Below are 27,350 nucleotides of genomic sequence, written 5' to 3'. Positions count from 1 at the left end.
TTCAAGGAAAGAGCCTCAATTCTGCATAGGATGGCCAAAAAGAAGTGCCAGGTGGAAGACAGTGAAAGGCAGAACGGAGCTGCTAACCATGGTGAGTGCAACAGTATAGATGTATCACGTGTTCCTGAGAGCCTTTTTCACTGTTTTATTTTGCTTCAGAATCCTTAGGGATTCAATTCTCTCTCTACTTCATTCATGCTATGTTAGTAAAAATATTCTGATTCCCTGTACAAAAGAGTATGAAACTTATGGACAGTACAGGGGTTAAGTGCAATGAGAATAAGTCAGTTAAGGCACCTAGAAAGCCTTCCAGCAGAGTTGAAAAATAAAAGAGCAATGCTGATTTTGGATATGGGTTGAAGTAGCAGAAATAGAGACAAAACTTACTCTCAGATTATATGGGAAAATTTAAGGAATTTATTGAGCTGCTTTAGGAGAATATGTGTTTCATGTGGTATCACCCTTATCACAAAAAGAACCATCCTTCGTATTTAAGGTTTGATTTGTCTATCTGCTACTTGCTGAGAGTCATTTAGGCCCATTTATGCTAGTAGTGCAAAATGAGCTTACTATGGTTTTCTATTAAGGGTAAGAATTTGTATTCTAGTTTAAAAGTTCCCATATTAAAAGAAAATCCATAATATGTCCTGTTTTCTCTACATTACCTTGACATGTTTTCTTCATTAGAAAACCAGATGCAAATGCGTCCAATAATAGCTGAATCATTTTATCAGTTGATATTTTTTCTCACCTTGTGCTATGTTTAAATAGTATTTGCTTCCAGTATCTAGCAGTTAGAGGGGATGCACTGTTAATAAACCATAATGTTGACTGCGGGGCTAAGAGACAACACACATGCACTGAAATAGTTACAGATTATCTGGCACTCCGCTGGGGCTGTGATCTCAGATTTTTAGTTTAGAAGAATCTCAGGATAGCAGTAATGTAACTAGACAGCTGTATTTACTTCTGTGCATACAAAAAGGCATATTGAACTTGAGTTAGATATTTCATATTGCTATTCCCCATAACTTAATACTGTCTAAGGGATTTTTTTGCCATTGACATTTTTATCTAGTGCACACTTAAAGAGATAATTACTCTGTGGAGAGTTCCAAGATAGTTAAAATAAGAATAAATTTGAATAAGTGTGTCATTAGAAACCGAAGACCCAATTGTATCCCTCTAATTCTTGTAGAAGTCTAGCACAAGAATTCTGTTTTAAAGATCCTCTGTTATTGGATGTTATTAGCCCATCCATTTACTATTTTCCTGTATTTTTGTGTGAGAAAGAGCATGATCACAGCTTGGAAGTAACCTTGTAAGTGCAGGGGATAATGCTTTATAAAAGTTCTATCTTGTTAAATATGTCTCCTCATCTGTGAATGCAAAATGTTGCATTCTGTAATGTCTGGGGAGAATTTTTTACCTGAGGTATTAGGCTCAGTGAATTTAGAATAAACAAAGAGCACTGAATATTGCAAAGAATGTAAATTTTTCTAGGACATGAGTACCAGTAGAATAGTTTCTTCAAATGGAAGCTGACCGCTCATAAGAATTTTATTCAAAATGTGTACGGGTCCAGTGGAACAGAGGATTTTCATTTCTCTCTTTTTAAGGCAGATAGATGTTGGTCCACCTTCAGTATTTGGTGATTTACACAGACTGAATATATGACAGCAGTTTCAGTGACAGATTTGTTACTTAATAATCTGTTCTGTTGTTTTCCCACTCTTATTTATGGATGATGACACAGAAAAAGGTGCAAAAGTGGAAGTTGCAGTAACACCACCAAGTGATTCAGGACCAGTGCAGAATGGAATCGCCCATAACGTGGAAGAAGAGGTTAATGTCCATTTTATTCTTGTTTTTACTGGTAAATATATTGCGTGTTTGATTGTGCTTTTCACTGAAAGCATACATCTTAATAGCAAGAAACTGTTAATATTAATTATCTACAATGTATTTAATCTTCATTTACAACTGAACCCAGTGCATGGTTTGCCCTGTATAAGAACTCTTCTCTTGTGCCCCTGCTCTTCAGTGTAAGGTAAGATGGTAGTCTGGAATGTATTCTTTTAGGAAGTGTATTTTTACTTATCAGATATGATGTTTGCAGCCCTAATCATAGCTAATGGAAATTGCTGGTCTGATTATTGTCACATTGCACAAAACCTGTTCTTTGAAAAGGGCAGCCTGTCATGTTGTGCTTCATGGGATAGTTAAAAGTTACAAAGGAGGAGCTGTACACAAGCTTCTTTTCCATTCTGTCTTCTGTTATCCTGAGACAAATAACAACTTAAACTGAATAAGATACAGTGTACTAGTGTTTCAATGACTCCTATTGCATATGGTTAAAATCTGCAAAAGAAGGAATTAAACACTTAAATATATTTATGTTAACATACACCTTTTGTAGGTAATAAGTAACTTCGTAACAGTGTGTAACTTGCATAATGGCTACTGAAATAGCTATATAGTTGAGCTAGCCTCTTTCTTAAAGAAGTTTTAATTCTCAGGAGTAGCTGACTGCAAAATCTGACCCTGCCAGGGCCTTTTTTTAATGTCTTCTAATTTTTAAAATATTTATTAATACCACCTGGATCTAAAGTAGGCAAAGAAGAGAAAAAATGCTGGTGAATTTATTTCGTTAAACTTGGGCACTGCTCTTTTAGACTGAGACAGCAAAACCTATATAGAGGGAGAACATCTTCTTAAAAATAGCTCTTGGCTCAGAAGGTTTTATAGTGGTTTTGTTTCTACAGTTTATGGCTTAGCCTTCTCCTTAGGCTAGAGTGACACAAGAAAGGTACTGCAAAAGATGGCTCACCAGTAGTCTATACCGTAACATGAGCTTCCCTGTATCAAAAGTGGGATGAACTGTGTAGCATTTACATACAGAAAGATAATGCAGAAAAGGCAATGGCCATATTTTGTTCTGAATTGTCCCAGGTTTAGGTTTTTATATTTTCTTGCTTTCACTTATTTATCATTTAACAAATTTGTTAGTCCTAATCAAAGATCATCTTGCCTTGAAACGTTCTTCTTTTGTTGAAAGGTTCTGCAAGCCACAGGAAAAATGAGGTCTACAAGTAACAGAATGTGTTTATGTCTGTTGGCTGCTTCCTAAACACAATTATCCCTTACAAAGAGCATAATTTATACTGAAACATGCTTATAACAGGGGGAGGTTAGCCAATTTTTTCTGCTAGAATGGCAAAAAACACTGGAATGTGAATCTGCAACTCACTGGGTGAGTCTTTGAGAAAAAGGTCTATTTGCTTTACACAGCTGGAGGTGGAGAAATGACAAGATGATTCTGGCCAACTGGTGTGTTAGGGCATAAAGTATTGTCAGATAGCTTTACATTTTCACTTTTGCAGGTAGTTTTGGTCTCTGGGAATAAAAACTGTGAATCAGAATCAAGGATCTAAGAGAGGTGATAGTTTTTGATATCCTGAATGATCAATAATGATAATGAGTCTCCAATGGAAAGAAGAGCATAGAACATTAAGTTACCTTTTCTGTTAATCTAAGATGTTCAGACTGACAAGCCACTTGAAGATCCTTGTCAGTCCAACAAGGCATTACTCTTACATAAATGAGATGAGTAAAATCTATGCAATAAAAAAAAATCTCAGCACCGCACTTCAACACTCAACATTTTAAGTTAAGGAAAGATCAATTTTCAGATCCATTTGTATCCTGTTCTGAGAGTCTGAGATCAACACTGCTTTGAAATATGTCTTTAGGCTACTTTTTAACCTCAGGGGGAAAAAAGAAAAAAAAACCAAACCAAAAACAAACAAACAAAAAAAATCCACAGCAGAGTGGCTTTCAGACTTCTGTTCTGGAAGATCAATAAGGGATGACATAGCCTGATGTAACATAGGATTTACGTAAATCAGTCTGTGGGATGTATGAAAACTCTAATAGAGTTTGGTAGCATAAGAAGGAAACTAGTCTGGCTTTGGAAGACTTTTTTCCACTGAGATTGTTCAGTTAAAACAATGAAGGAAAAGCAATCTTAAGTAATCACATCTCACAGCAATGTCCATATGCAATCATTTTGCATTGTAATGAAGTGGTTTTTAAGCTTGTCCAGAAATTTGCAATGTCAAGCACCCTCATTGTTCAAGACAATGGTTTCAAATTCAAGCAACTGCAGGGTAGGGAGGGAAAAATATTGCAAGAGCACATTACTCAGCAATGTCTTCTTCTCATCTTCCTTTAGACATTTTAAACTTTCAGTGAGACAGGGTTTGAAACTTTTATGAAAATTTCAGCAAGTATTAGGACATTCTGAAAGACTGTTGTGCTGCATCAGAGGTGTGATACATCATTTATCCCTATCAAAATGACAAGATGGAGCAAGCAGGGAGGTTTGTAACAAATGAAGCAGTGATTCTGTAAATTTAGCTCCATAAATCTGAAAGAAAAGATTTTAGGTGTCTGCTGTCACAGTAAAAAATAGCAATCCCCTAATAACATTTTGAGATGGCCTGTGCTGGGTTCCTCTCCAGTGCCCTTTCTAATTTCATTTTCTTTCAGTGGTAACCTGACAGCTGCTGCTATCTCAGGCTGCTTCCACTACTGATGTGCTGGAACCTATGTTGCAATTCAAAAGTATAAAGTATTGAATTTTTAAAGTTTGTAATAAAAATAATCTACTCATCCATGTAACAAATAAATAGGTATGTATGATACTTTAGACCCTACTTCCCTATGGGGTTCTCTACATACTCTGTACTGTACAGGGCCCTTCCTCAATGTATTGCCTAGCTTTTTTGTACACAGCTTCCTGATACACCTTCCCAAGCTGTGGCATTACTCTGAATCTGACACTGGGCTATTCAGTTTCCTTCTGCATGGTATACTGACTTGATGGACACCAGTATGATTACTGCTGATGTATGAAAGTGTAGGCAATGACAGAATCACACACACAGCATTCATGTGATCCTTTTCTCTGATGAAGATTAGAATTTGAGGAAGAGGAAATTGGTCATTGCCTTCCCAAGCCTTTTTTCTAGCTTTTCCAAATTTTATGCAGACACTACATACCCCTAGGAAATAGTGCATCTTCAAAGACAATGGTATCAGTTCTAAGAGCAGCTCTGTTCAGGCAAGTAGTGCTGAAGGCACAGGATAGTGTGGCAGTCAGTTGTCATCAATAGTTTCTCCTTCTCTTTCAAAAAAGCTGAGTGACAAGAACAAAATCATTGACCTACAAATACTCTTGAACTTTGATCTTTCTGTGAACAAATTTTCTCCTTTTTACACTGAGAACATAATTAGCTTTTGTTCCATGAGTAGAATTCAATCTGACTGCTTGAATTTTTCATGATTTTTCCTTACGCCTGTGTAAAAGGAAGTGCTGTAGTGTCAGAATTTGCTTTTCTTCAATTTTCCACTTGTATATGTCCAAAGATATGATTTTGTGATCCTTAAGAACTATTTAGAAAATCCATTAAGAAAACTTACCGTTGGTGCTTCCAGATCCCAGTGATGATCATTTAGAGCTGAGAAAATTAGAGACACTGTCCATCTTGAGGAACTAAGCTCCAGATATGCCTTTGAGGGGAAAAATGTTGTCCTGAAAACTGTGGGCTTGGAAATGAGTGTACTCAATGATTATAGACATGCATAGAAATCTAATTCTATCTCCTCCATTGTCAAGTTCTACTATGGTCTTCATGCTTTTCCCTCTTGCAAAACAAGCATAGCCATATTTGTGTTTTTTCTTCCTTTCCAGTGGTGCAGATTATGGTGCCTGGGTCTAAGTCCTTAGACACAAGCATTTTAGTAATATGTAGTTCAGAAAATAAGTACATTACAAATTATATTTTCTACTAGTACTAAGAGAATATGCATATAAACGCATCTTACTTATAAAAACTTTTTTCTTTTAAAAGTATGGTGCTGAGCAAAGGACCCTTGTGAAAGGAGGGTCTCAGGCTAAGACTCCAAGAAAATGGGAAAAGATAGCTTTTATGTTGTATTTTAATTTTCATACAGTTGTAAAATAAACTTCTTTAAAAAGCATCATACTCTAGATGCCATTATTTAGTTTTCTGTATACCTTTCATTTTTCCTTTAGGGTTTCCTTGCTTATCTTTGTATTTTTTCAACTCATTCTTTCCTCATTTCCTTCTTTTTCAATTGCACAAGGCTGAAATACTACACAAGAGAGAGGCAAGGGCACTGCCAGTTAATGACTTTCACAAGTCTTTAAGAACTTTAAGTGAATTTCACTTTATTTCCTTGCCTTGTTTTTAATTTCTTCATTTGTCTCTTCCAAACTGCACTGTCTTGTTTTTCCCTTTTTCCCAGGCCCTTAACTCTGTTCTTACTCCATTCTCCTCCAGGGAGCCTCAGCTGTCTTATTGATAGCCCGAACTCTTGAGCAACGTGGTAAACTCTGTCCTGATGCTGCTTGCAGAAATTCAAAAAGACTTTACAGAAAATGTCCCTAGCAACCCAGTCATTTGTGCCAATCATTAAGACTCATATAATCCAACTCCCACTGTAAGCAGCAGCAGCAGATCAAAAGCCTAACCAGCACAGCAGAGAACAGTATCTTCTCCCACTGCAAGATGTTCCTGCTTCATTTGTGGCCAGAAACTGCCTTCCCCACTGTTGGATATTGCATCTTCCTCAGGGATTTTGTTCTACTTTCAGCATTCTTTCTCTTAACCTTTAGCAGGTTGCCACAAAGGAGAAGACTGTTATATAAACTTCATTTATTGGTACGAAGCATGTATAAGAAAATGAAAGAATACTAAACAAACACTGGCAGTATCTCATTAAATGTTTTATAGGGTGCCCTTCAGAGAAATTATCCTTCTGAGAAGTCCAGTTGTCTTCCCTCCTCTGCCCCCTGCCACCTTCTTAACAAGCATTTGATTAAGTGAATTCAGTCATAGTCATTTTAACCTGGGGCTTCCCTAAAAGTAGCTTCCAATCTGAAGATAACACCTTTTCTTCCCACCCACACGCACACATGTGAGCACACATGCGCACGTGCACACGTTCACATGCACACACTTTTACCTGTTTCCATGGAAACCCCACTGGAAAGTGTTTACATGCCAACTGTTACAGAGATAACTTTTCCATGAAAATATAAGGCGACCTGTATGTCTTAGGAAAATGCCACAACAGCTTTATGGGTTTCACTGAATCCAATATGTTTTCCTGAGCAATAGCGTGGCAAAGCATGTTTTGCCTTCCCCAATAAGAACAGCAGCACAGTGGGCTGTGTTTCAGGGCAAAGCCCGTGGTGGGGGCAGATCTCTCCCCTGCCCTGGAGAACGCACTTCTTTTGTATCAGATTAGCGTGATGTGAATCTGACTCAAGTTCTTTGTCTCAGAGTATGATTCTGGCCTATATTAAACATTTCTGTTTCTAGGGAGACGGTAGAGGAGAGTAGAGCAGCCTTTGTTGTAAGGCCATGATATATTCCAGTATGCCTGAAAGTCTCTTTTCAATTGTCACAGCCTAAAGTGAATGCCTGCATCTTGCTTGCCAGTATAGCTCTTTGTAACTTAATGAGGATGGTATTGTCATCAAAAGGGATTGACCTTTATTTTTCCAAGGCTACTCAGTTGCCTGTTCCACATTTTTTTCTGCTTTATACCAGTGTGATTTACTTACTGGGACAGTGAAAAATGGTGTGAAGACAAAGGCTTATTCTTCAGAATTATCTCCATCACACCATAGCTGCTACTTCTCCTGGAGGGCTGACTGCAGTTTTGACTATTGCATTCTGAGTATTTCTTTTCAAATTCCCCAAAGAGTTCTAGCAGTAGCATCGGCATAAAAAAATGCAGATCAGCTCTGGGAGCTGTGGTTTCAGGCATTTGTGCAAGAGCCCAAGAGGACACAAGCAGCAGTAGCAGAATCTGCAGCAAATACCTGCCTGAGCCTTACTCCTTCCCATAGGCTCCACTCAAAAGGTCGCTGTTTTCAGGGAGTTCACAGGGCAGAGGGAATTAATACAAATTAGCTACCCTAAGAAGAGTATCCATATATACAGAATGCCTTCTGAAAGCTCAGGGATATACTTTTACCCCCTGCTTGAGTTTTACTCAAGAATTCATGAGGAATGATGTTGTTTTCTGTTCTAGTTACTCCATAGAAGTTGCATACTACTATACAGGCTTACTATCTCACCTTATTTCACTTTTCTTTTTCCAAATTACAAGTAGGAGAAGATAGATAAGTGATCCAAGTTACCCACAAGAAACCCAAAGCAGAGACTTGAGACTGTTCCAGAATTCACTAGGGGGCTCCAATTGCCTTTGTCCTCTGCCTTTCTAGTGCGATAAATTAATGTGAGATTTGCTGTTCTAAAGAAAAAAAATCAATCACTATTCTGAAAATCAGTACTTAACCTCTGAGACAGGTAACATTTTGAGACATCATAATTTTTTCTTGATTGACTCATTGTGAAAAGTTGGGTTGTACAGGGCTCTTCACTTCCAAGTGAAAAAAAAGTTCAACAATCTTTTGCAGCACTATTAGGCAAACAGAGAAATTGCCTTTTTATAGGTGGTATAGTGTCTATACTTTAACATAAGCAAATTGAACTGCAAATAGTTCCCATCTGCAGTTTCTTTTCTTCTCAAGTCCTAATGCTAATTCGGTATTGATAAATCATATCAGAAGTCAAAATGCGCAAGAACTGTACAAGCATGAGTATTTATAGCTCAGTTCTTCAGCTTAGTTGGGCTAACAGAGTAATCCTCAGAATATAATATTTATAAATCATATGGAAGAGCTGTTATACATAGTTATACTAGTTAGTAAATAGTGGCAGATTCAGTATTTCAGAGAAGTCTGAGGTGGTTCATTGCACTTATTTTCCATTTTGTCCTACTGTCAGGGAAAAAGTATAAAAATGCAGTTTGATGTGCCAGAAAAGCAATTGTTCTTCCTGAGATAGTATGAGCACAAGCATCCTTGGAGACAGTAATTTTATGATGTTTGCTAGAAGCAATGGCTACATTGTGTCTTTGGCAGATGGAGTTTGCTATAAACTGCTGTTTATAAACAAAATAGTTATTGATTAAATGTCACCATATGTTTGTATTGTTTATGTAATGTGAAACACAACATCATTTCCTCTGTTTGGAAAAAATTTCCTGGGAGACTGGGAGAAGCTGTCAGATTGGTCCTGACCAAACCAATAAGAGATTTCTTCTGTGGGATTACAGACGAGTATTACATAGATGTTCTTGGATGAAAAACTTGTGAAAAATGGAGGGTCCAGAGATTTGGTAGCTTTTTCATTATGTGTAATGAGTTACATGGAAAAAGAATTGAAGCAGCAACAACAGAATTATGAATATACATAGACAGGTTTGAAAGAAAATAATACTTATTACAGAGGCATAACAGAGAACTCAGAGTCACATGACAATTCCAATCTAATTTCTTTGAAATAAGGAATCATAAGTATACTTTTTTGTTGTCTAAAGATGTACCCCACTAACCCCGGCAGGATATGCAAGGAGAGCATTTGCCTGTTAGATAATTGATTTGTTTATCATTATTGGTTAATTTGTGCTAGGATACCATGTCTGTCCCATCTAGACGAGAGCATACATACAATATTCAGCATTGCAAATGCGTATATTACAAAAAAGACAGTCTCAAACACAAACAGGAAAAAATGAGAAGACAATAATAAAAAGTGGAAAGAATTATGACAGCTAATGAGAATTTCATGGAAACATATTAATGGCTATTACATAAGAAGATCTAAAGCAGCTTCTGTCTAATTCATTCTCCATGTAACTTGAAGGAGTCTTCAGGAGGATCTGCTCCATGATCTTGCCAGACACAGAGATGTGACTGACTGGTCGATAGTTTCCTGGGTCTTCCTTTTTCCCCCTTTTGAAAATGGGGATTATGTTTCCCCTTTTCCAGTCATCAGGAACTTCACCAGACTTCCACAACCTTTCAAATATGATGGATAGCAGCTTGGCAACTTTATCCACTAGTTCTCTAAGGACCTGCAGATGAATGTCATCAGATCCCATGGACTTGTGCACCTTCAGGTTCTTAGGTGGTCTCGAACCTGATCTTCAATTACAGTGGGCGGATCTTCCTTCTCCCAGTCCCTAACTTTGCCTTCTGTGACTTGGGCAGTGCGGCTTGAGCTCTTGCCAGTGAAGACCAAGGCAAAGAAGTCATTGAGCACCTCAGCCTTCTCTGTATCCCTTGTGACCAGTTCTCCATTTTCCTTCCAGAGAGGCCCCACATCTTCCCTAACCCTCCTTTTATCACTGACGTACCTATAGAAATTCTTCTTGTTCTGCTTTATGTCCCTGGCCAGATGTAATTCCATCTGCGCTTTAGCTTCCCTAACCTGATCCCTGGCTGTTTGGGCAACATCTTTATAATCCTCCCAGCTAACCTGTCCTCACTTCCACACCCTATAGATTTTCGTTTTGTGCCCAAGTAAGTCCAAGAGCTCCTTGTTCATCCACGCAGGCCTTCTGGAATTCTTGCCTGCCTTCCTTCTTCTCATGATGCACTGGACTCAGAGGAGATCGTCCTTACATATCAACCAGCTTTTTTTAGCATATTCTGGACAATTCTTTCAGCCAAAATCAACAAATGGACTTGGAAATGTAGAACTGCAATTGTTTGTACAGCTTCAGATTTTACTTGATTATAATATGACCTGTGTTTTTGTGGCAGCAGTTAAATAGAGGTTCACATGAAACTTTGTGTAGATACCGGATTATCATCAGAGTTCATAATGTCAACTAATGCAGCTTTCCTGTATGTTCACTCCTAGTATCTTTAAAGCTAATTATCTACAGAGTCATAGCAGAGAATTGAGTTTTGGGGTAGGACTTATTTGCTTATAGTTGGATAGGTAGTACCACCTGAGCTGGCCTAGAGAAATGGAGATTTTTGCATAGTGGTGGTGGGTATTTCATAAACAAGGAAAATATCCTCCACTTCTGATGAAGCATCTGGAGGTCAAGTGATACCAGAAGGTATCTAAAATGGTACCAGCATATGTGTGTTTAGGCAACTGATTTCCAGTGTCTCTCTCACTTTATCATTATGTTTTTCTTCTTAGCATTGCAGAAAAGAATCATACTGAACATTGCGAATAGTATGTTATCGTCATGTAGACTGAAATAAATCAAAGCCATAGTTTCAATATTAGTTTCTACGAACTGTAAGAATGCATATTCATTATGTACATTGCAGATAGGCTGGAGCCACTGGCAGTGCACTCAATCTCTCCCATAAATCCATGCTGAGTCATTTTACTTCAATGCTGCTTAGTCCAGAGCATGACACTCACATTTGCATGGTTTTATAGCTGACAAAGTTATTTCCCTTTCATTTCTTCAACCTCAATGGATAGTTCAGTATTGCTTTGAAATTCATTGAAGCTAGATTTACAAATGCATTGAAGTTCCTTACTTCCACTGGTTTTTGGAAGGTCAATGTTTGAAAATCAGATGCTGATTCTGGTTTACAAAATATGAAATGGAGATCCAGTCTGTAGCATCTGTAATGAGTCCTGGAGTTGAGAAAAATATGCACTGTGAGCTCAAATTTGGCCTTATATTTTAGGGATGTTTGTCTTAGGGAGAGGGATGAGGCAGTGCAAACTGAAGGTGAACAGATCTCAAACAGATGGAGCAAGATTTCTCAGGAGACGTCTGGCAAATCTCTCCTGGACGACAGAACAGAGTGCACTGTCAGCAAGTTTGCTGATGACACAACACTTGGAGAAGTGGTTGACACTTCAGAAGGCTGTGCTGCCATTCTGTGAGATCTGGACAGGCTGGATAGGTGGGTGGGGACAAATTTAATGAAATTCAACAAGGGCAAGTGTCTTGCATCTGGAGAACAACAACCCTATGTACCAGTATAGGCTGGGGACTGACCTGTTGGGGAGTAACACAGCACAAAGGGACCTGGGGTTGTTGGTGGACAGCAGGATGACCATGAGCCAGCACTGTGCCCTTGTGACCAAGAAGGCCAATGGCATCCTGGAGTGTATCAGAAGGGGTGTGGTCAGTAGGTCGAGAGAGGTTCTCCTCCCCCTCTACTCCCCTGCTGAGACCATATTTGGAATATTGTGTCCAGTTCTGGGCCTCTCCGTTCTAGAAGGACAGGGAATTGCTTGAAAGAGTCCAGCACAAAGCCACAAAGATGATCGAGGGAGTGGAGCATCTCCCTTATGAGGAGCGGCTGAGGGAGCTGGGTCTCTTTAGCTTGGAAAAGAGAAGACTGAGGGGTGACCTCATTTATGTTTATAAATTTGTGAAGGGCAAGTGTCAGGAGGAAGGAGCCAGGCTTTTGTCTCTGATGTCAAATGACAGGACAAGGGGCAGTGGGTGCAAATTGGAGCATAGGAAGTTCCATGTGAACATAAGAAAAAACTTTTTCACTGTAAGTGTGACAGAGCACTGGACCAGGCTGCCCAGAGAGGTTGTGGAGTCTTCTTCTCTGGAAACATTCAAAACCTGCCTGGACATGTTCGTGTGTGACCTAGTTTAGGTGATCCTGCTCTGGCAGGGGGGTTGGACTGGATGAGCTTTCGAGGTCCCTTCCAACTCCTAACATTCTGTAATTCTGTGATATGTAATTCTTTGTGCCCCTTTGCCATCCGCATTGCCTGTGTGCTCGTGATGGCCCAAATGCTAGCTGTTCGACACAGGCATGGCAACAGAATGAGACCCAGTGTTGAAGTATAGTGTATACTGGTATGATGCTGCACAAACCAACTTAGGTATTAATTTCTGTATGTTTTGCAGACTCGTGTGCAAACTCAGACTAATGTAAAGCTTAAATATAGTTGTTAATCATGGCTAATCTCTAACGATGGCAATTCAGGAAGTGCTTTGTCACTCTGTGTTGTTTATGAAACAGTCGTTTATGGAGCCTTATTCCAGCTGAGTCTGCTACTACACAGGCCACTCAGAAAGAGTTACCTAGGCAACCCTTCAATTGGTCCCTTTGTGCTCAAATTTTACCTCAGTCATCGTATTTCAAATCTGAGCTGATCCATCTCAGATTGATTGTCCCCACCCCAGCGGCATCTACCAGAATGAAAAAGGAATGGATTTGGTATTTAGGAAGTAGCCTCAGAAACTCCTGCACCAGCCCAATCCCACAAAAGTCAGGCTTCAGTGGATTGCAGCAGTGAAGTACAGATCATCTGTCTGCTTTGGTGAAGAGCTGAAAGCTAAAAGCAAAAGCTAACCTCTTGCTCAGGAGCCTCCTTAGTGTGTGGAGCATGACAAACTGTGCCTATGTACATTTTAAAAATCTTTTAATGATGTTATCTATTATGACCTGTTAATTTTACTATCATCTTACAGTCATGCAACTTCGGAGTTTCTCAAAGTGTAGGGGGCTAACAAAATACTGTCTTCTGTTGACATCTACACATAACTGTCTAAGTAGCTGCAGCCTGCAGCTGCAGTTGTAGTCTGCAGATGTGTCAATGTGTCAAGTGGCAAATAGGGGTTTGCTTCCAGTCCGTTAGTGTCAGGTGATACAATCATGATGGAAGAGCCTGAGCTAAGAGTTGGGCTTGCTTCTGTAGGTACTAATCAGTTCAGGTAGCTGAGCGGTTGAAGAATTCAGGAGTTCATAATAGTGGAATACTTAAGACTCATTCTTAAATCATAATTAGCAATAAGTAGAAAATGTTATGAACAATACCAACATATGGTGACATTTCATCGGTAACTCTTTTACTTAGAAAAAATAGCTGATGTGCTCTTTCAAATGACTGCTTCTTATAGCATTGTCATAAGATGATGTAAGCAGTCTTACAGCAATAGCTGATGAGAAACGTGTATTATAAATCTATGGGAAGTGTAATTTGCACACTGCAGAGGTGATGGAATTCTCAATTATTATCTTTTTGCAAAAGAAGAAAACAAGAACACTACATGAAGAGGTTGTGTTATACCTCTTATGCGTTCCAGTAATTTTTTGACTTCTTTAGCATTCACTGAGCTCTCTAAGAATCTTTCCACAGGCTTAGCAATGTTTGCATTACACACATCTACGTGAAAAAACCATTTAGGCCATTATTTTGCCTTATTCTGTGGTGTAAGTTAGATACATGTGCAATTCTGGAGACATTGCCTACCTGTGTTAAAACTTAAAAAGTTATTTTAGTGCATGCACCCAGAAGGCTGTTTCATGCTCACTTTGCCTGCTTTCTGTGGCAGTCTGAGAGGGCTCCGTTTTGTTAGCAGATGCAGTCTAAGGAAAGAGAAGTGTGTGGCAGCCAAAATGTCATGGGAGAAGGTTCTTATACACCTACTTTGTAACAGAGATGGTGATGTACTAGATCACTAGATTCACTAGATGTAATACATAGGTGAAGAGCATACACATAAAAGGAAACTAGAGATTTATGTGAAAATCAGTTACACAAATAAGGAAGGAGCATCTTTAGTATTAGCACTAAGTTGTTAAGAAGACTGCTGTGCTGTGACTGATCTAAACAGAAGAGACTTTTCCCCATGAGGACAGGCCAGTAGTGGAGCCAGGGCCCAAGGTGGTTGGGTCATCTCCATCCTTGGTGTTTTCACAGCTTGACTAGGCAGAGCGCTGAGCGGCCTTGTCTAACCTCCTAGCTGAGCAGTGGAGTTCCTCAGATCTCTGCCAGCCTGAATTGTTCTGTGGTCCTATGAACAAGAAGATACATATAAATATATATAACTTAAATAGTAACTTTTTCAATTACTCACAAAAGCTTAAAAAGTTAGAGATATGTATACATATATATATGCACATATACATAATTCTGTTATATATATGCATATATATGTTTGGGTTTGTGTACACACACATGCACACATTATCTCTATGTCTGTCTCTATCTCTCTCTCTATATATATATATGTGGCCAGGCTTGACGCAGTCCAATCCGGTTTTGATCCCTGACTAGACTAGCCCACATCCCAAGGGAGAGCCTTTGGGAAGACATATCAGAGGCATGAGATTATTCTCCAGGGAGAAGGCAACAACACTGCTCTGTGCATTCTAAGGGCCCAGCGTTACTGTCAGCATAGCTGTGAACAGATGTCCTCAGGTAGCCTGTGCTGTAGGGTTACCTCATAAACTGGCCAAAAATCCTTTTACTGTGTCGTAGCTGATGTTGTTAGATGGGTGTGGTGTTAATGCAATGTTCTCAGACCACATTGTTTCTCACTGAAACACAGCACAGTCCTCAGGACTCCTCTGTAAAGGACCCCTAACCTAATTCATCCACTTCAATACTCTACTCACTGGGGCTTTTCTTACAGAATGAAGAGGATGAGGACCAGCCTCTCAGCCTGGCCTGGCCTGACACCCCACGCAAGCAGCTGACCTACCTTCTTGTACTACCCATTGTTTTTCCACTGTGGGTTTCCCTCCCAGATGTCAGAAAACCTGTAAGTAACTGTTGTTGTTAAGTCAGGTTCTTTTGCACAAAAGGGTGGTTCTCTAGCTAAATGCAAAAAAGTGACTGTAGTGGATTAATGTAAAAATAGAACTAATGGTTTTTTAAATAGTTTCCTTTTTGAAGAACAGATCACATCGGTCTTCAAATCTTCAGATGGGTACTTATGGGCAACTGGTTGGTAATAGCTCTATAAAGGTTACCGTTCATGTTCACTAATACTTTATGACACAAAGCAAAAGCTCCTAAAACTTCTTTGGGGCCTTCACAACTGCATGTATAGATCTCCACTGAATATCACATAAGTACTGAGGGAGTCCGTCCATCTGCAGTGCCTTAAAAGGTACAACTGGAAAGATTTTAGACTGGCTAAAAAACTGAACTCTGTGGTTCAAAAATAATGGTACACATTTTTTTTAAATGCATGTTCTACTAGACCTCTGTCTTCTACTTGTCATCTTTTAATTTTCATGCTAGGACGAGATCCTTGAGTTCTTCCATGTGTAAAATATTTGCTAACTTTGTCCCAAACACAGCTTGAAGTAAAGACTGATTATTAATACAAATTACTTATTGTGACAAGGTGTGAGGTCTTACCACTTTCATATTCACATATACAACTAGACTTGACTGGGGAGGCTCATGAAAAGTAAAAGGAAAAAAAGGACATTAAAAAATCCTTTAGTATAGTTTAAATCTCTTTTCTGTATCAAAAATAGATTTAAAACTGCTGCAAGAGAGGGAAGCACAGGTTATATGGTTATAAGTCAACACCCTGACTTTTTTTTACTCCTCACACACTGAAAAACTTGCCTATCCCACACACTGAAAAACTGCAATTCAGTGCAAGAAACAAGCTAAAATAAGACCTCTGGTTTTTAAATAAAGGTTTCTCAAAGGTTATAAAATGACATTTTCCCTTCCAATCTTTAAGCTTTGTTTTCTTGGAAGTTTTCAAATAACTATGCTAAACACTTTGTTTGGTAACACAGAGGGCATACTACATGGATTTCAGGATTGTTTATTTCTATATTTAACCGTTCCTTTTATCATTCAAAACCACCTCTCTATTTTTTTTCATCATTTGTCCCCAAATGAGCAAGTACTGCTAAGAAATATGTGCATTATTTTGAATGTTGAAAATCTGAAGTTAACTTATCCAATATTCTATACTGTAGAAATGAGAACAGTTGTTACAACAGTGGTTTTGGAACTGTGTGATATATGCAATTGTTAACACTAGTACTGTTCACAACAGAGCTCGTGTGCTGACGTTCTATAGCTAAAATACCCTGCTGTAACACAAAAGATTAGCAGAGTTGTATAGACCAGATACCTCAATGAGAAACAGAGTTTTAAAATTTAATTCCCTGAAAGGAATAGCTTTTTATACAGAAGTAAAAGAAATGTAGTTTGTAATGACATGTAGTAATTACAGGAGAGGTAACAGGCTGTATCAGTGTGACAAGCTGCTTACTTTGAACATTGCTGTCAAAGAATGGTTGCATAAACTGTCTAACTTATCAAGGATGCTTCATTAGTGTGTTTGTCTCTAAAATATTCTCACTTATGCCTGTGTGCCATCTCTGCTATTCCCTTCCTAACAAAAACAAAGCCCAATAGCATAGCTCAGCATGTGCATCAGAAAACAACTTTCCATGAAATCTGTGAGGCAAAAGTTAAAGCAAACCCAAAATAATATTTAAATAGATTTTGTAAGTAGGTCTACCGTCAGGGGCTTGATTTGTGGTAATTTTAGACAAAAACCTAAATTCTGCATCAGGATGCTTAGATTAGCATTTGTATATGTAAAATGAACACTTGTGTGCTATAAACTGATTTGAGAGACTGTATGGAGCCTTTGACATCCTCTGTGGGTGTCCACATTTCAAAAATGAGTTCTCCTTTCATCCTAGAGTCTCTTTTCCGAAGTATATTTTATCTCCACATAATGAAGATTGATTGTATTATGCCAAGCTATATTTAACTCCATGAGACCCAGAAGCTCCAGAAAAAAGTTTTTCTGTACAAGATCTCTGGTTATAAGGTTAGCAAAATCCTTGCTGCCTTACTATGCTCTGGTGTACAGATTTTTATATACTTACAGTAGATTATGCATTAGTTCAACTAACTCTTCAGCTGATTCAATAGCTAACATGTTTTAATATGTGTTTAGTGCCTTAATAATGTCTGCTCACATTCAACAAGTACATATTAAAATTCTTACTATGACATCAATACTTTTGCTGGCAGAAGTAGAGGTAGGTGGGCCCTTGGGGAATTTTGTACCTGACTTTTTGTTTAGGTGTTTTGAACAGTAACAGGTATTTTTCGTGTACTGATAGTTCATTTTCCCAATGGCTCTGCAAAGGTCACAGAAGTAACTGTCCACCTCCGGCAGTAAGGCTTATTGAAAGATTAAAAGCAAAATGATGTGACCACGCTGGCCCAGTGGGCCAATAGCAGATACTGAATGACATCTCTTTTGTTATAGCGATACTGCACTGCCAATCCTTTTGTGCTACAGGCCAGAAAAATGGCTATCAAGGCTCCAGTCCTGCTGTCACTGGACCCATATGGGGATACTTGTTCATTGTATCTCTGCAAATTCCCATTACCAACAAAGAGGTACAGCTTACATGAACTCCTGTTGCCATGCAGAGATGCACTGTTGCCAAGGGGACAAGGACAAGATGTTCCTGCACAGATCCAGTTATGGGAGCAGGTTCTGAGTAATCAGATTTAAGCACTGTCAAGTATGAAAGAAAAATCAAAGCTAGCAATGCAGATAAATTTATGTACAAGACAAACATATGATTCATTCAGGTTAAAGGTAAAGATGTTGGTAATAATACTGACTAAAATTATGACAGTTAACTTTGCAAATTATTAAGCATTCATTATCCTTTAGGATCAAGCTCTTAGAAGAAAAATATTCATACTTGGATCGTTGTTGCTACTTAAAGTCCTCTTTTTCAGACACTGGCATGAAATCAATATAGAATTATACCAAGAAAAATGTCCTTAAGATTGCTGATAGAAAGGAACAGTACCAATCCAACCAATCTACAGTGAAACTACAAAATTCTTTCTCTTTTGTTGAAAGAAAATAGCATGCAAACTGAATGAGCTATGGCTTTTCTTATTTTTCTGATACCATGACCACAACAAAACCAACTGATAATAAACTGGGCTCTCTGTCTTTACAAGGGAACCATCACAACAGCTACTAGAAGAGGTGGAGAGAAGTATTGCTGTCTGCTGTCTCTGACTAATTGTTCTAGGAAAATGCTTGGAATTGACAGCCCTCTTTATTTCCAAGAGCCAAGGAGTTGCAATGAGATAAATCTCAAAAGAATGTTGTCATTAGTTATGAAATAAGGATGATTATTATTATACTCTGGAAATAAAATCCAGCATCCAAAAAAAAAATCAGCACTCTAATTACTGCTTTGTAAAAATTTCATCTATATGCAAATTATATAGCAGCTTCTATGGAGTCCATTCTTGATTTCATCACCTGTAATATGTACAAGCTTTAAATTTTGCCCTTTTTGAGTTTAATTGTTTCCTCTTTTAAAATAGATAATTAAACTGTTAAGCCTATTAAAGTACTCTTAATCTTGAACTGCTACTTGTAAGTTAATTTTACTTGGAGAGGATTGGCTATTATAGGCTAGGAATACATATGCTGCAAAGTTCCTGACTCATCATTCTTAGCCATCCAAATACTGTGGGTGTCTGATTCAGATAGTCAGTGTCTCATTATTTTGCAAGAACTGTTTGGTATATATAATCACATTGACAGAGAGCTATTACTGGCCAGTACAGCTTTGCTGTATTAGTTTTGTGTAAGCCAGTCACAGAATCACAGAATGTTTTGGGTTGGAAGCGACCTTTAGAGGTCATCTAGTCCAACCTCCCTGCAGTGAGCAGGGACATCCTCAACCAGATCAGGTTGTTCAGAGCCCTGTCCAACCTGACCTTGAATGTTTCCAGGGATGGTGCCTCTATCAACCTGTTCCAGTGTTTCGCCACCCTCATTGTAAAAAAATTCTTCCTTATTTCTTCCTTTTTTCCAGTCTAAATCTACCCTCCCTTAGTTTAAAACCATTATTGCTTGTCCTGTGAAAGCAGGCCTTCTTAAAAAGAATTGTCCTTATGTTTCTTATAGGCCCTCTTAGTACTGAAGGCCTACAATGCGTTCTCCTCACAGCTTTCTCTACCCCAGGCTGAACAACCCCAGCTCCCTCAGCCTGTCCTCACAGGAGAGGTGCTCCAGCCCTTGGGACATTTTTGTGGCCCTCCTCTGGACCTCCTCCAACAGCTCCATGTCCTCCTTGTACTGAGGGCTCCAAAGCTAGACAGAGTACTCCAGGTGAGGTCTCACGAGAACAGAGTAGAGAGGCAGAATCACCTCCCTCGATCTGCTGGCCACACCTCTTTTGGTGCAGCCCAATATGTGGTTGGCCCCCTGGGGTGCAAGTGTGCATTGTTGGTTCATGTCCAGCTTTTCATCCACCAGTACCCCCAAGTCCTTCTCAGCAGGACTGCTCTCAATCACATCATCCCCCAGCTTATATTGATACTTAAGGCTGACCTGACCCAAAGGTGTAGAAACTAGCAATTGGCCTTGTTGAACCTCATGAGGTTCACACAGGCCCACTTCTCCAGCTTGTCCAGGTCCCTCTGGATGACATCTTGTCCCTCTGGCATGTCAACTGCACCACTCAGTTTGGTATCGTCTGCAAACTTGCTGAGGGTGCACTCAATCCTGCTGTCTATGTCATTGCTGAAGACATGAAACAGCACTGGTCCCAGTATGGACCCCTGAGGGACACCACTTGTCACCCATCTCCATCTGGACATCAGTCTGTTGACCACTACCCTCTGGATGGGACCATCCAACCAATGCCTTGTCCACTGAACAGTCCACCCATTAAATCTGCATCTCCTCAATTCAGAAGGAAGGATTTTGTGGGGGACCATTTCAAAGGCCTTGCAGAAATCCAGATAGATGACATCCATTGCTTTTCCCTTGTCCACTGATATAGTCACTCCGTTGTAGAAAGCCATTAGGTTGGTCAGGCAGGACTTACGCTTGGTAAAGGGGTAAAGCCTTGCTGGCTGTCTCGAATCGCCTCCCTGTCCTTCATGTGCTTTAACATAACTTCTAGGAGGATCTGTTCTGTGATCTTCCCAGGCACAGAGGTGAGGCTAACAGGTTGGTAGTTCCAAAGGTCCTCCTTTCTACCCTTTTAAAAATGGGCCAAACATTTCCCTTCTTCCAGTCACCAGGGACTTCACCTGACTGCCGTAACTTTTCAAATGTCATGGAAAGTGGGTTGGCAACTACATCAGCCAATTCTCTCAGGACTCTGGGATGCATCTCATCAGGTCCCATAGATTTATGTGTGTTCAGGTTCTTCAGGTGGTCATGAATGTGATGTTCCCTTACAGTGAGAGGGACTTTAACCACCTTGTCCCTATCTTGTGGTCCATTGACTCAGGAGGCTTATATCTTAGTTGCTGTATAGTGATTATTCAGATTGCACTGCTATCAGGTACTCTGTGTAGATTTTGTGATCACCTGCAACAAGCTTATAGCTTCATCATCACATTCACCATATGTGTTACCAGAAAATCCTGGTTTTCATGAAGAAGACAAAAAAAGTTGAAAGTTGAAAGTTGAAAGATTTGGCTACTGAAATGGTGAAACAGAAGTGCTAGCTATTTAGTCTAAAAAAAAAAAAAAACCAGGAAGTTGCTGTTTAGATTCATTTGTCCCTTCAGGACTCAATTCTGCTCCCAGTGGTGTCAGATCGCTATTTTAATAGCCATCTTTATGTGTTCTTTTTCAGACTAAGGTCTTCTGTCCCCCAGTGCATGTAAAGTTTTGATTTTAGAATTAAAATTCCCTCTAAGTAGGTTTTAACATCAGAAGCTTGTTATCAGATTTTCTGATCTGATAAAAATTTAGAACTGTTTTGAAAAAGTAACTCTGATCCATGAGGAGTTAAGAAACAGACCAACCAAAATTGGTTGGGCAGTTCTAGAAACAGAGCTTGTGGCCATAATGGAATTGATATGGAAAAGATATTTCCAGGTGCCATTGGGGGTATTTATGCCTACATTTAAAGAGAATTTGTTGAAAAAATAAGACTTACTGGAATGATTTACTTACTCCAATGAAAGTTCTGTTATTTATTTATTTATATATGAGGGAAGCTGGGAACATTGTTAAATCTGCACCATCTTTAATGTGTGTTCCTATGTATATTCAATTGTGGAGTTGTATAGGTCATGTTAGGCAATTTTACGATCTCAGTTTTCTGGAGGACATTTACCATTATGCAAAGCGCCCACAGAGAATGAGTATGTGCAACTGCTGATACTGCAGATAATGAACCTTTTAATTGTCCTGTCCTGTGGATGAGTGTGTACAATTGGGATTGCTGAGTTTACCTTTTTCCCACCAGTAATGACCTGATCTCATTCCATTTACAACAGCAGGAAGAGTCTACACAAATTCAACGAGCTGCAGATCAGCTTTGCTTTTTTCTGACTGAGCTGACAAAAGGCCATGTCTTTCCCACATGACTGGGTCTAGTGACCAGCTCAGTTCACTGAGCACCTCTTAGTCCACAGCTGCTCATGCCGATCAGTTCCTAAACATGAGGCTATCCCATATAAATGCCTCTTGTGTCTGTTATTGCAAGCTCTGTAAACTCCCTAAAAAAGAAGGCTTTGTCATGGCTTGAGCAAGCTGAGTTGTTAAAATCAAAACAGTATTTTCTCTCCAAAAGTCATGCTCAGGGAAAGCCCTGCAGTCCTGCCTGCTCCCACAGCACCACAGGCTAGTGAGTCTCCTGGTACAGCAGGGTCACATCATGAGGCGCAGAGGGGAGCAGGCAAGGTGTGCTACCTAAAAAAATCTGGAGGCCCATGCAGAGCAAAAAAAGAAGTGGATTTAGCAAGGACTTAACAGGAAGAGGTAGCACAGGATCGAGCAGCAGCTGTAGCAGGTATTCAAAGTGATATAAGTTACTTCTGCAAGCAGTCCTACTGGTTATTCATGAAAAAGCTGTAGGACTCTGCTAGTGGCACATCAGAAGTCATGTGGGGTGAGGATCTGTGTTTACAAAGAAGATAGCCATAAAGAATGTGATTTCATTCAAGACTGGTAGTATTCATTTACAGTACAAATTTCATTTTAAACACTAATTTGATTTAGACAGTGATTTCCTGGTACAGTACTGCAGTCATGTTTTCTTCCTCTAGTAGTTAACTATATCTCTTTTCGTTATATAGATCTAGATAGTCAGTAAGAAATATGGATGATGCAAAAGACTGGAAAGAACAAAGTCAATCATAAATCTGAGTATAATCCATTCATTGGCTGCAAGAACATTAACTATTCGAATTATGACATTAGTAAGGGAGACACTAAAAATAAGGATGAAGTTACTTTGGTGTTACACATATTTTTTAGTTCATTGGAGGGCCTCAAAGTGTGTTTTACATTTTTTTATCACAAACACAGAAAAAAGCATGGCAAATATATGCTTAATATATCTTCTGTTCTAATTGAGAAAGCAGGTAGTTTCCCGTAAATGCCCTAATAAATTTTAGGTGTGTAGGTTTTCAGCTGTCATATGGCAGCTTTTGTTATACTGACTGTGAAAGGTGTTGCACAAAGTTATTGATGTGCGAATGAAAGGTACTGGTTTTAGCAATTTGAAAACATTCTTTCTGAATAAGCATGAAGTTATTAATAAATTTAGAAGCCAAGCCACCATTCAGCTAAACACATATGCAAACTGCGGCATAACAGAATAGGATACAAGTGACAGCCCAAAACTTGCCATTTGTCATACAAGTTGTTAGGAGATTTTATTTTACAACCGAGGTGACTGGAAGAATGAGACATAGGTAAGCATATACCAGTGTGAGGAGTCAGTTTCTTAACATTCCTGACATTTATTTTGATCATCTGATGATCATCAGAATAGTTGGTCGGAAGAGATGATCAGAAAAAATGAGAGGCCACTCTCATTTTGAGAAGAAAATAGGTGTACAACAAGCACATCAGTCCTCAACACAGGTGTTCACTGTTTCTCTTTGTTTCTGTTTCAGAAATCAAGAAAATTTTTTCCTATCACGTTTTTTGGCTCAATCAGCTGGATTGCATTTTTTTCTTACTTAATGGTCTGGTGGGCACATCAGGTAAGGAGATGATACTGGTACAAAATACAAGCCTGGCATGTGTTTTGCACTGTGAGAGGTTGTTTCGAATCAGAGTCCATCGTGTCCCATGCTGACTAGTGCTTCGTTTTAGGAGCTGCATCCATGAATGAAGTAAATCACTATTCAGTAAATGGAAAGTAGTTCAGAGAGCTGTGGTTGTTCTAACCACAAGACTTGATCATTCTGGTAACATCAGAGCCATCAGCAACCACTTGTCAATACCTACTGGTTCTATTTGACAATCTTATCTTTCTCCTGAAATGTGGAAATCTGTGAAAATGAGTAATTCTCCAATATTGCCTGTATTCTCCAAGCTAGTCAGCAAGCTCCAGGATAATATTCCTGCTAAACAGGGTTACAGCAGAAAGCGTTCCTTCACTGCAGGACATTGTTTTGCTCTTTTTGCTTAAACTCTTTTAGGTTGGAGAGACCATTGGTATTAGCGAAGAAATCATGGGACTGACTATACTAGCTGCTGGCACATCCATTCCTGACCTTATTACCAGTGTTATTGTAGCACGCAAAGGTCTGGGAGACATGGCTGTATCCAGTTCTGTTGGAAGCAACATATTTGACATCACAGTGGGGTAAGTCCTACAGCAGGAAAATTGCATCTGTTTTAACAAGTCTTTTGTTCTTAGCATGTTGCTGTGGTGTTGCTGAGGTGTTGCCTACAACAATTTCCTGCAATTGATGCTTTAAAAGGAGAGTGATGCAAATATGCAATGGATGTTACTATTTCAAGTGCTCAGAAGTTTATAGACATTTGCATGACGGAATTGTTACAAAATTGTTGCTTAATTCTTGCTTTGATACATTGTGGAGCTGACGGGGCAAGTGAATTCCACTTAAAAACGTATGCAAGGGCATTGTTCCAAGAAGGAGTTTCTGAAGCTTTTTCTGATTTTGTCAGGTTGCCATTGTTTACTTCATGAGTAATGAGTTACCACTCATTATGCTTATACTAGAGCTTTCCTTATAAATGATGATTGAAAGCAATTTGTTGCCTCTGCAGTATTCAACAAGTTTGCTGTAATAAAAACAGAATGTCATTGTCTTGTGTAACTCATTCAGGCTGTTGTTGACATGGGATTTTTTTTATATACCTGGCAAGTCCTAAATTACAAACCGATTCTCTGTTAACGCAAAGGACCCTTCATATAGCCCTGATAATGTGAATCACAGAATCACAGGATGGTAGGGGCTGGAAGGGACCTCTGGAGATCATCCAGTCCAAGCCCCCTGCTAAAGCAGGTTCACCTACAGCGGGTGAATGTCTCCAGAGAAGGAGAGTCCACAACCTCTCCGGGCAGCCTGTTCCAGTTCTTTGTCACCCTCAAAGTAAAGAAGTTTTTCCTCATGTTCAGGTTGACCTTACTGTGCCCACTGCCTCTTGTGCTGTCACAGGGCATCACTGAAAAGAGTCTGGCCCCATCCTCTTGACACCTGCCCTTTATTTATAAGCATTGATAATATCCTCTAAGTCTTTTCTTCTCCATTCTAAACCAACCCAGCTCTCTCAGTCTTTCCTTATAAGGGAAATGCTCCAATCCTCTCATCATCTTTGTAGCCCTTGTAGCTTACGTGAAGCAACTGTGCAGAAATGTGGAATTTGCACTTTACTACTTCACGGCAGCTCTAGGGTAATAATGTGTGGCGTGCAGTTGGAATTCAAATTCTTTTTTGACCTTTTGAAACTAAGCTAGATCCGGTCCAGAAATGTTGTAATCTATGCCTTAGCATTTCAAAAATAAGCAGAAAATGCACAGACAAACTGTCGTTATTCCCACATTCCCATCTTCAACACAAGATAGAGGTGCTGACAATCGTGTCCATACTCTCAGTTTCACCATCTTTGGTTGTTTCTTGCTATCACACAAGCAGGAGAGCAGGTCTAGTCATAGCAGTAGTACTGAACAGCCTAGACACCAAACAGATCATGGTTTATGCTGCTGAAATTACACCAGCAACTGCAGAGTTACAAAAAGGGATCCTAAAGTTAGAGTGGATAGTAAATGGCTTTTTTACTCCATCTGCTATGGCAGTATCTTTGGACATAGCAGAAAACCTGGGCTGCTTTTTTCTATTAATCCAGAAGCAGGAAGTGTTTAAAATAACATCTACAAGCAGCAGACCTGCAAAACATGTAAAAACACTCTTCACCACCATGTGCCTCAACTTAGAGTACACAGAGTGCATAAAGAAACATTTCTGGTTTTGCAATGCTTTCTTACTTTTATTAAATTTTTTTGTCTTCCTGTCAATGGAAATATTGTTGTCCTGTACCAATCTGCTAGACCTGGTGTATTTACAACAGAAATGGCACAGTTGAGCTGAGTAGGCTAGGTTAGTTAGTACTGAGACTGTAATAAATTGTTCTCTTTTGAGCTGCTTATTCAAAGTTTGAATGTTGTGAGCCTCTGACAGCTCTCTTCATGCTTTCTAAGCCTGCTAAGCTCTGATCAGTGGCTTAAATATTTATTTCAGCTTGACATCTTCCGGCTCATTCTGTGGCATCAGAGATGAGAAATGCAATGACAGCAAATACAGAAATAGAAATTAAGCAGGAGTTCTGTTGAAGTTCACATTTTAACACAGGTTTATACAGTAAATGTGGATCAGGGCTTTTAAGGGCCAAACTTTTGAGGCAGTGCCTTGGAGATTGCTGATTCTTCATGACAAGGATATATACTTAAGGGGGATGGGAAAGATGGGAGGGACTTTTTCTTAGGGAAATTAGTATAGGATAGAGGTGCAACTTTTAAACTGAGAGTCGATTTATATTAGATATAAGGAAGGAATTCTTTACTGTGAGGGTGGTGAGACACTGGCACAGCTTACCCAGGGAAGCTGTGGATGCCCCCTTCCTGGAAGTGTTCAAGGCCAGGTTGGACAGGGCTTTGAGCAACCTGGTCTGGTGGGAGGTGTTCCTGCCCATGGCAGGGGGGTTGGACTGGATGATCTTTAAGGTCCCTTCCAACTCAATCCATTTTATGATTCCGTAACTCACCCTACTGTAATGCAGGCTCTTGGAAAGAGATTGGAAGTAGATTCTTCCACAGATTACCTGAAATCCAGAAACAAATGAAAAGGGTCTCCCTGCTCACAGAAAGTATGCCAGGTGATTTGTCAGCCAAGGGAAATATAGTTCACCAGTGTAACTGGTGGAAGACTGGGTTGCCTAAATCCCTATTTTTCTTCCCAAGAACCAGGGACAAGCTGACAATTTAAATCTGTGTACCTATTACAAGAGTTTCATGCCTCACTTTATGTAGGAAGCCTCTGGTTTTATTTTGAAGTGCCTCCAGAAACTTTCTTATGCCCCTTTCTGCACCTGTACAATGTTTCCAATTTATTTTTCTGTTTCTTAACAGCCTTCCTCTTCCATGGCTCCTGTATGCTGTGATTAACAGCTTTGCCCCGGTGACAGTGAGCAGCAATGGTCTGTTCTGCGCAATTGTCCTGCTCTTCATCATGCTGCTCTTTGTCATCCTCTCCATTGCTTTCTGCAAGTGGAGGATGAATAAAATCCTGGGCCTTCTCATGTTTGGGCTTTATTTTGTGTTCCTGATTGTCAGCGTCCTCCTGGAGGACAAAGTGATCCAGTGTCCTGTCTCCATCTAATGGAAAGTGCTGTTTCTCGAGGAATAAAAA

The 27,350-nt window shown here is 39.4% G+C and overlaps 1 protein-coding gene across 1 annotated transcript; it reads left to right on the top strand.

Annotated features, from left to right (window-relative positions):
- Positions 1-27,350, top strand: LOC104545281 (sodium/potassium/calcium exchanger 2). Its single transcript, XM_010190378.1, has 6 exons — positions 1-91; positions 1,757-1,845; positions 15,313-15,441; positions 23,586-23,675; positions 24,117-24,283; positions 27,071-27,350. Exons 1-6 carry the CDS (start codon positions 31-33, stop codon positions 27,318-27,320), a joined length of 786 nt encoding a protein of 261 aa, XP_010188680.1. The 5' UTR covers positions 1-30; the 3' UTR covers positions 27,321-27,350.

The sequence above is a fragment of the Mesitornis unicolor genome, unplaced genomic scaffold, assembly GCF_000695765.1.
Source record: "Mesitornis unicolor isolate BGI_N332 unplaced genomic scaffold, ASM69576v1 scaffold4978, whole genome shotgun sequence".
Taxonomy (NCBI): Eukaryota; Metazoa; Chordata; class Aves; order Mesitornithiformes; family Mesitornithidae; genus Mesitornis; species Mesitornis unicolor.
This window is presented reverse-complemented; position numbering and strand designations above follow the sequence as displayed.

Coding starts and splice junctions, on each gene's coding strand:
- LOC104545281 (XM_010190378.1), top strand. CDS start 31: ATGGCCAAAAAGAAGTGCCAGGTGGAAGACAGTGAAAGGCAGAACGGA. Junction 1,846..15,312: donor CCCATAACGTGGAAGAAGAG/GTTAATGTCCAT, acceptor CTTTTCTTACAG/AATGAAGAGGATGAGGACCA. Junction 15,442..23,585: donor TCCCAGATGTCAGAAAACCT/GTAAGTAACTGT, acceptor TTTCTGTTTCAG/AAATCAAGAAAATTTTTTCC.